At 41.1% G+C, this 9688-nt stretch overlaps 1 protein-coding gene across 1 annotated transcript; it reads left to right on the top strand.

Annotated features, from left to right (window-relative positions):
- Nucleotides 1–6: 6 nt before the first annotated feature.
- Nucleotides 7–2295, top strand: LOC103611677 (nuclear receptor subfamily 0 group B member 1). Its single transcript, XM_017728401.1, has 3 exons — nt 7–208; nt 1754–1846; nt 1935–2295. Exons 1-3 carry the CDS (start codon nt 7–9, stop codon nt 1952–1954), a joined length of 315 nt encoding a protein of 104 aa, XP_017583890.1. The 3' UTR covers nt 1955–2295.
- Nucleotides 2296–9688: the final 7393 nt, after the last annotated feature.

Raw genomic sequence — 9688 nt, forward strand, 5'->3', positions numbered from 1 at the left:
CCCCGCATGCAGCGCATCCTCACCGCCCGGCAGCAGGGCGAGCAGCCCCCGCCGCGGGCACCGGCACCGGGCCGGCCGCAACACGGCCCTCACCTGCCCTCGGCCGGCGACATCCAGGCTATCAAGAGCTTCCTGGCCAAGTGCTGGAGCCTGGACATCAGCACCAAAGAGTACGCTTACCTCAAGGGGACGGTGCTCTTCAACCCGGGTGAGTGGCCGGGCGGGGCAGAGGGGTCTCTCTGCCACAGGGCAGCGGGGAGGGCGGAGAGACCCTCCTGTATCCCCAGGGGAGCGGGGCAGACCCGGGGCTTTCCTCAGGCTGAAAAAGGTGCTGGAGGAGAGGGACGCGGAACAAGGTTTCACCCTCTGCCCCCTCCTCAAGATCCCGGCCGCAGGCAGGAGGGGGTCCGGCAGAGGCTCGGTCTGGGGTCCTGAGGGCTGGCGCCCTCCACAGATGCTTTCCACGAACAAAGCGAATTCCAAGCGCCTGCCAGTTGATTAGGGAAAGTTGGGAGTCAGCAGCGGCTCCTTGCTCGTTTCCCTCAGGGGAGCGGCGGGACCTCCGGGCGCAGCGGGTCTGCCCGTGCCGTGCCCGGCGGTCTGCGCGCCCCGGGGAGCAAGGGAAGGCTCAGGGCTTCCACAACAAAGTGCTGCTTTGGCTTTTGGTGTAGCACTTATGATCGGGGTGTTTTTTGCCATTTCTCTTTGTGGAGACTCCCATGAACGCAGCTCTACCAAGGGACATATTATCATGTTGGTGACTTCGCCTGAAAGGTAGCTGTCAGGCTGGATATGGCACTTCCCAAGTATGGCAGTGCCCTGTTAAAGTGGGACAGGGCTCTTCCAGCACTCCCACAGCCAAACTGTTAGTTATTGATGGTTAGGTTCCTACAGTAGTACTTTGCATTTATCATCCTGCTCCTGTAGCTTTGCTTCCTATACAGGTAAGAGAGAAAAAGTTACAATGGTGAAGCTTATGTTACACAAGGCAAATTTGGAAGCTGGTCTAATGTAAAATGATAGAGGCATTGTTCTGGTAGAAAAAATTTATTCTCTGAAAGGGTGGTCAGGCTTTGGAAGAGGCTGCCCAGGGAAGTGGTTGAATCACCATCCCTGAAACTGTTCAAAAATATAGCTATGTTGCTCAGGAACATGGTTTAGTGGTGGACCTGGTAGTGTTAGGTTAGTGGTTGGACTCGCTGAATTTGGAGGTCTTTTCCATCCAAAATGATTCTGTGGTCACATATAGCCCTAATTCTGCACCTTCCATCTTTCAGTATCCTTACTATGGTTCATTGGGAAACTTCTGTTGTATGTTGGAGTCAGTACTTCTTGCCACTTATAAACTGGAGTAGAAACAGTTGTCAAAAGAAGCCTTAAATGTGAACAATGCATTTTTGTAGAAGTGAAAAACTGAAAAAGTTAATTTTATTGTCTTCTCCACTGTAATGGTGTTTTGGAGAGCATTCTTCAATCAAAGTTTTTATCAGCTAATTTGTTTAGCACTTAAGTGAATGTTGATGAACATTCATATTTAAGGTTTGTGAAGAAGAGTGTGATATGATAAGAATTTGACGTGCCCAATAAAATTTGGCATGTTGACTTTGCATACAAGAAGTCCTCTAGCAATTTAATTTCCTTCTTTCCTTGTGTGATAATTACAATCTGTGGGCTGTTAGGAGTTGTTCTGTAAGAATAATGTTGTTTTATAAACAAAAATTATGTAAACGAAATAATTTGATTTCCTTTTCAGATCTACCTGGACTGCAGTGTACACAGTACATTGAAGGGCTGCAGAGGGAAGCACAACAAGCTCTAAAGGAACATGTCAGACTCGTTCACAGAGGTGATGAAGCCAGATTTGCCAAGCTGAATGTTGTTCTCTCCTTGTTAAGATCTATTAATGCTAATGTGGTTGCTGAATTATTCTTCAGGCCCATCATTGGAGCGGTGAACATGGATGACATGCTTTTGGAAATGCTTTGTGCAAAATTATAAAGGTGTGTAAAATAATGAAAATAAGTCCAGTGCAAAGGAAGCCACAGAGCAGGATAGTGTAAAGTATTGTAAATAAACTAACTTATTGTTTTTACATAGATAGTATTTTTGTATTCCATAATAAAATATTCTTCAAGTTCTGAAATTAATTTTTATTAAACACGGTGGTTCTGGAATAAGGTTATGATCATCATAACAAGCTTTAAGGTTGTAGAGAATGTTCATATCCAAAGCTGACTGGCTATTCTTTTACCATGTCTCTGAATAAAGAACATATTTACTATATTGTACTCTCAAGGTGAGTAATCCCTGCTTTTTCAAAATAAGCAGTCTTACTGCAATTCTTACTACTATTGACTTTACAGAATCAGAGTCTATGAAGGTTATTAAATATTCACCTAAGGTTTTCTTCCATATGGGGAAGATGTATTAGGAGTATTTTGAGGCTTAATGAACCTTAAAGTAGCTTCATCAACTCTAATATTTGCAGTAAAACATTCCATTCAACATACTCTGGGCTCCAGGAAAATAAAATAAATCTGTTCCCCAAAACAACAAGCAAATAAAAACCACCTCTAAAAATAAGCAAACAGCCAAAGCTGATTAGGGTCAGGAGAACTAGCAGGGTGGACTTCACACTTATTTCATCTAGATAGCTGCTAACTGGGATTTCAATAGTCAGATTCTTCAGACTACTTATTCCTGTAGAAAAACAAAATTATTATGCTGAAACATGAGGTACCACTGGTACATCCATCACAGTTTGTCAGATCATGTGATGATGTCTTAATTAAGCATTGAGCTTAAACTTTTTTTTTTTTTGTCTTGGACTGGATCCTTTCTACCAAAGTCACTGTGTTTTCATTGGAAAAATACTGTTTTAAAAATAAAATCAGAAAGGGAAAATCAGTGATTTAAGGGGATTTGTTTAATGGATTTCCTTTCTTTGCATGCAGTTTTCTAGCTTTTCCTCAGGGGAATATTGGTAAAGAAATAGAAAGTGAAGTGTGACAGTGTTCCCAAAGTAAAAGTTATCAGTAACTCCATGTATTGTTCAGACATATATTAACCACTAGCAACAGGTGGTTTTTGAAACACAATTAATAAAGTTGAAGGAGTTGCTCTCCTTAATAGGAGGTGTGCAGGGGAGAGAGGAGGGAGTTTGAAGAGCTTTCTTTTGCTGCCACCTTGCACAGAGGATAATCACAGGTCCTACACTAAGGTAAGGAGCAGGGGCACTTTTGTTGGCTTGTACCTACCCAGATAGAACTTAAGGGAAGCAGAAATTGTTTGAGAAGTAGCCAAACATTCCTAGGTGTACAAGTTCATTCATAAATATCACTGAGATTTGTATTACCATGGCAATAAGAATCTCCTCATGGATTTGACACTGTCACTGAGGAAACAAAACCAAGTAAGAAACACAACCATCCCAAAAACCAATGGTGGTCTATAAATGAACAGTGTTCTGGTGCTCACATAACTGTGTATAGGCTTGTATACCATGTGGAGCTTCCCAAAAATTCAAAAGAAAAAATATGTACATAAAGTGATCTTACCTACCAGTCCAGACTTCAGACCAGTTCAGACCATAAGAGAGCAGGTTTTGTTTTTCTATTAGCTTGGTCCTTTTATATGTACACACACATGCTTATGCACACCCATAACAAACATCTACATATGGATAATATTTATTGTGCACGTGTAAATAGTCTGTGAGTTTACAATAGTTTTTGAGCTTACCTAATATCTCTGTTAACATAGCTATGTATATATATTTCCCTCTTTCTCTGTAGACAGCATATGACCTCACAGTAGTTAACTCTCAAGGATGCCTGACAAAGAAACCTGTTTCCACAAAAACACAAAGCATGATTCTGAAACATTTAAATAGTGGTTAGTGGCAGACGATGAATCTTGGGTAAGGACTAAAAAGAACTCCAACAGCCTCAGATTACAACAACTTTATTGCCACACAGAATTCATTAATACTCACAGTAGTGGTCAGACTTCTCTGCTAAGTGGCAGAAGAGACTTGTTGGCAGTACTCCTAACAATTAATTGTAATAGCTCAGCCTTGGTCACAGGCCAGTATTTTCAGCTGAACAGTCACCTTGAGACAGCGTGGGTCTATTGTGCCACTAAATACTGTAGTTTTCATGACTGAGGGGTACCTGCTTACATCCCCAGCTTTGATGTCTTAACAAATTCTATATTCTGCTTAATTTCCTGAAGCTGTCATGAAAAATATGCACTTCAAATCCACCTTGAACTGTACTCTATAATATCTGTCTTGGACCAGCAATACTGTTAGTCATTTGGCTGTTGTCTATTCTAATGGAAGCACCTGGGAACGGTAAGTAGGAAATCTGAATGGGAAAACAAATTTGTCAAGGCTTTTGCAGAGAACTGGCAAAAAAAAGTGTCTCTTAGTAGGCCAAAGGAAGAGGAATGACACAGCAAGACATTTAAAAGAGATTTGTAGGAGGAACCAAGCTAAAGACTTGGGAGAACTATGCAAGAACGGAAGAGAAGGGTCGGGTGTGGTTCTGGAACACAGTAGGGAAGGGTCTGATTTTAGTGTGGGGACAGTGTGCCAAGAGCTGAGTAGAAGGAGTTGGAGAGAGATTGTAGCTCACAAAACAAGCCAGAGACTGAGCCAAAAGGTTGCTGTGGGAGGATCCTTCTGTCAAGTCCAGAAAATTTGCAGAAGCTGACACTGAAGAAGACACAGGCATCCTCACTGACCTGCTGGGACAAGTGGCTTGTTCTCTCCATGGCTGCTGCTGCTGCTGCAGAAGGGGCCATAATGGCAGCTGTGCAGGTGTGAAGAGTGAGCTGCTCAGCCTTCAACAGCATACAGTGCTCTCAGAATTAAGCAAAACCACTTGGTTGCTCCAGATTTTTGGCCCTGGGTGCTCTACAGCACATTTTTTTTTACTGGGTAGGAGAAGTACTGAAGTAGATCCTCTTCTGTCCTGTGCAGGGTGGGTGAACTCTGGCTGAGATAGCCTCGGATGGCCATGGCCACTGCTGTGACACAAGGGGTGATCTTTCTGGATATCCTGAGCAGCAGGGGTAGGACAACCTGCTGGAGGCTTCAGGGAGGCAGGGGCGAAAGGAAAGTGGCCATTAAAGGATGCTTCTTGGTAATGTAGCCTTTACGAGAAGAAAGGGGGCAGTTCAAGACCCTCCTACAGCCTCAGGTAACACGTGAGAGCTCTGTCAGCTGCCTGCTTTTGACTCCTGCAGAGGACAAAAGCCTCCAGGCCTGCCTGCTTCTGAGCAATACTGGGAGCTCTGCACTGTGCTGGGAGCTCTGCATTGTGCTGAGAGCTCTGCACTGTCACGTGCAGCTCAGAATTTCTCCTCATGTTCCTAAATGTCAGCATGTTCCTAAATGTTCCTAAAAGTTCCTAAAAGTAGTCCTAAAGACTACTTTTCAGATCAGATATTGACATGGCTTCTGAGGATATTTTAGCATTTTCTCTGTTTGCTCTCTATCCCTGTCATTCCGGGCATGAATCTCCTCAGGAGTACCATTTTTTTCAGCCCTCCAGGGTGTTAGAGACATTTTAGCTAAGAGCAGCCTCCCAAGCAATTTAATCCTGTGATCCCCACAGTGAGTGTCTCAGGCAGAAGCAGTGCTGTACAAAGAGCCATTCCCACTCACCTCTGCAGAGGTTCCCATTGCTCCTGGTCAGGACTGCCACTCCAGCAGGGCTTCTAATCACAAAGTACCATGTGGCAAAGTAGCCTTGCAATGTCCTTTTCTCTGCAGAGATCGGAAAGAGGATAATTTGAACTTGCATTTCCAGTTTTATGAGTGTTTCTTTTAGATAAGGAAAAACATAGCATTTATTTATAATCTTACTTTTCCAAGTTTAATTTATAACCTTTGTTTTGGTAACCTTTCTAATAGTTTGCTTTAAACTTTGCAGCATTTTGCTGTTGTGGGTAGACTGTGAACGTTGTTAATTGCTAATGAGTAATAACTTTCCTACCAAAGTTGGGATTCTGCAACTTAAATTTTCATGTTTTGAATTGGCCTCATATACCGGCTTGAAATTATAGTACTGTCAGTCACTTTAATCTCTTTTCAGAGAGAACTTATTCATCTAGTGGACCTTCTGGGCATTGCAATATATGGCAAATAATAAAATTAAAGTAAAATAAAATGTCAGAAAACCAGTTGGCGATCAGTTTTTAATTCACTAAAAAAAAGTCCTGAACAGTGTAAGCAAATAGTATATCAAAAAATTTTGGAATTTCAAGATACAGCTTGAGATTTGAACACACATATTGTCTTAGGACTTCTAATATTTATTTTAAATTATGGAAGTGTAGTATTTTAAATCTGAAGTGTACATGAGTAAGATTCAATAGCTGAGAGAACTAGAGACTGTCAGAGGAACTTTGAGAAAAATATTCCTAAATCTACATGCTCTGTGAGGTCACAGAGCTATAACTTGTTAGCTCTATGCAAATCCACGAATCATTCACGTTGTTGACATAAATCACATTGTTGATAGGAATGAGTAGCCATTTCACTGCTTGTGTCAGTAATGAAATTGCCCCAGCTTCATTTACATATTCACAACATGCCTAGATGTAGGTAAATAACCACACAAGTGTTATGCAAGCAGAAATGATACACAGACCCTTTTTCTTCTGTGTGTACGTATATTATTTACTTATTTTATATAAGGGAAATTACAATAATTTCAGGTCCAGAAAAAAAGAGCCTCTTCTTTAATTGTATAGAATCACTTAATGTTTTGTCACACGAGGTTAATTTCACCTTTCTGAAACTAAACTGTCTGAAAATTTAACGTCCAGCCTAGTTGGGGCATCTGGGCTGTGTCTGGAGAGGACGGAGAGGCACAAAGACCTCCAGGTTCCTTTTGATCCCAGCATCCCTATTTTAGGGTGGCATCATGGATTCATAATTTGCAAAATAAGGCTGGATTCAAGTTATACACTGTACTGTCAATCACTACAATTTGGTAAAATGAAACTTTGGAGTCACCCTCACTTCTGCAAACCATCAGCCATCTTCTCCCAGCTGAGACCATAGTGAAGCTTCTCACATATGCATGTATCCGTACACATACACATAGCAAAATGTAGCAGGACAATTCATATTCTCTTCTTCTTGTGGGACTGGGTTAATAGAAATAACAAGAAAGTCAGTAAAGCCTGCAAGAGGAGAGAGGTGTTTAGAAAAAAGCTTTTGTACATGTAATTATGTTCACCCTCGGAGCAGGCCTGCTGCTCCAAGTTTTATGTATAAAACTAATATCTGCCATCTCTAAGTCAGAACTAGCTGAAGAAAATGAATCCATTTTTCAAAGAAAGAGACAATCCAGTTTATTTTGTCTCTTTGAAACTGGAATGAGTAGATAGGCTTGACTGATCAAATGACCAATACAATCAGTACTGGAACAAGGCGGTTTTATCGTTGTTATTATAGGGGGTTTAAATTTTTTTTCCATTTTCCATGCTATCTTTACCAGGTCAGGAAGATACAGGAATGGATGTGACTCTGCCTTCAAAATGTTGCAACTTAGCACGCAGCAGCCATCCAGTGTACTGCTTCTTGTCAAGGACTTTTGTGTCCTGAAGAACCAGAGCTGGAGGAGATCTTTAAGAACTTTCAGAAAGATGAGGAGCAGTGTTGCATTTCTAATGCCTAGAATAATTAGGTGGAAATCCTGCTTGTCAATTAACTGACTCTCAAACAAGGTAAAGAGAAAAACCTATTTCAGGTGGGATCTGAGCTCATCTGAGCTGAAAACTTCAGCTGTTCTCAAAAAGATGAAATGGCTGAGATAGCATTTATGACTCGTAATTTATAAGTTGTTTCTAGCTGATTTCCAGACACACTAATCTGTGCAGAAATTGAGGGAGGTAAGAATGATGCCTGAGTGGCTTCTGATAAAGAAGTACCAAAACTCAAGAAGTTACTGCCTTTAAACTGATCCTCAACAGGTCCTTTCTATAATTTCTGAGATTTTTAGTTGTGAACAGAAAACTTTCACTGACATTTGCTGTGGTCAAATTATCACAGCCCAGTTAACACTTTGAATTAAGGTGCATCATACAGCCAAACTCTAAGACACTTGATGGCCATCAGCTGGAACTAGTTATTCTCTCTAGAAATCATGCTCAGAAAGAGCTTAGACTTTAAGAGTCCAGCTCAATTAGAAATGTGGCCTCCTGTGACCAGAGGCACACCCAAGCTACAGCCCAGGTCTGCTCTGGGACGAAACCAATGTGGTGCTTGCAGTTTCCTCTCTCAGTTCTCTTCCTCCCTCCCTCACAGTGCTTTGGTTTTTATAGGATGTACATCAGACATGTAGGCTCAAAGAAGTTGGGGCTCCTTCCAGTTAGGTTGTTCTGGACAACCACACACACTGCATCTTGCCCTGCTTACTCCAGCTGCATCGTGGAAGTTGCAGATAACTTCTTTTCTCCTTTTTATTGAGAAAATCATGTTTCTGTTATCCATGTCTTTCCCTCCTTGTCACTATCTTGCACGTCGCGACAAATATCTGAAAGTGTTTTCTACCTTGTTTATGGGACAAACCTAGAGCCCTTATAAGCATAAAGCAATTACTGATAGCATGAAGAAGGCACTGCTTACTTAGTTTTGCCTGGCTCCCAAAGAGTCCAGTATTCTTGGAGTTGCTATGGTCTCAATGTTTCCTTAATATAAACCATAGAAGTGATTCAGCAAAGAACCCCTTTTCTCATCAGTAATTTTATTACAGAACAGTAAAGGTGACAAGAAAAAAAATATGAAGAGAAGCAGTAAAGCTGAAACAGGCTATAAATTACAGTGGGTGTATATTCTGTTCTTCTACATAGTCATATGGCTGGAAGGGATTTCATGTGATCATCTAATCCATCCTCCTGTCCTGACAGGATGAATTGTACACTGTGTCATACATGGCAAGAGCTTGTCTAATCTGTCTTTAAACATTTTAGTGATGGGAACTCTGTGACACCTCCATTCAGTCTATTTTTGTGTCACTACCCTTAAAATTCTAAAGTTTTCCAGGCATCTGAGCTGACCCTTCTATAGTGTAGCATAATCTCAATTTTTCTTAACTTATTCACCAGCCACATGGACAAACTTTGTGGCAGAAAAGTCTCACATATTTGAAGGCTGTTAATCCTACAATTTGTGGAAAGCTACTCGCGTGGATTCTTTCAATCACCCATGTTCCCTGGACCTCTTACCTCCTTTACACACCCATTTTGTCAACATCTTTCCTGAACTGCAACTCACAGATTTTCTGCTGGAATAGGAAAAAAAATACAAATTATGAATTATAGTCCTCTATGATCCATTTACACTATCATGTAATCATTTTTTAAGTAGCACAATGGGCCCTTTATAGACATTTTTAAAAATGCTTATTTTATATCTCTTTAGCACTTTCTGATAGTCAATAACCACAGTTAAAGCATATTTTCCAGCTTCAGTTCTAAACATTCTGCATAGATACAAATTGTATTTATACTTTTCTAACCTCATGTTGTAGTATTGGATGTTATATGCAGTTATATCCGAAATATCTCTTGGATTTTCGCTTTTCAAGGTGGTCTTGACTCATGTGAAATTTAAAAATAAGACTGTTTAAAACACTTAGAAATTCCCTAGAGGGACTGTTCTTAAACTGTC

Source organism: Corvus brachyrhynchos, unplaced genomic scaffold (genome assembly GCF_000691975.1).
Source record: "Corvus brachyrhynchos isolate BGI_N302 unplaced genomic scaffold, ASM69197v1 scaffold11, whole genome shotgun sequence".
Lineage (NCBI taxonomy): Eukaryota > Metazoa > Chordata > Aves > Passeriformes > Corvidae > Corvus > Corvus brachyrhynchos.

Coding starts and splice junctions, on each gene's coding strand:
- LOC103611677 (XM_017728401.1), top strand. CDS start 7: ATGCAGCGCATCCTCACCGCCCGGCAGCAGGGCGAGCAGCCCCCGCCG. Junction 209..1,753: donor GACGGTGCTCTTCAACCCGG/GTGAGTGGCCGG, acceptor TTTCCTTTTCAG/ATCTACCTGGACTGCAGTGT. Junction 1,847..1,934: donor TGTCAGACTCGTTCACAGAG/GTGATGAAGCCA, acceptor ATTATTCTTCAG/GCCCATCATTGGAGCGGTGA.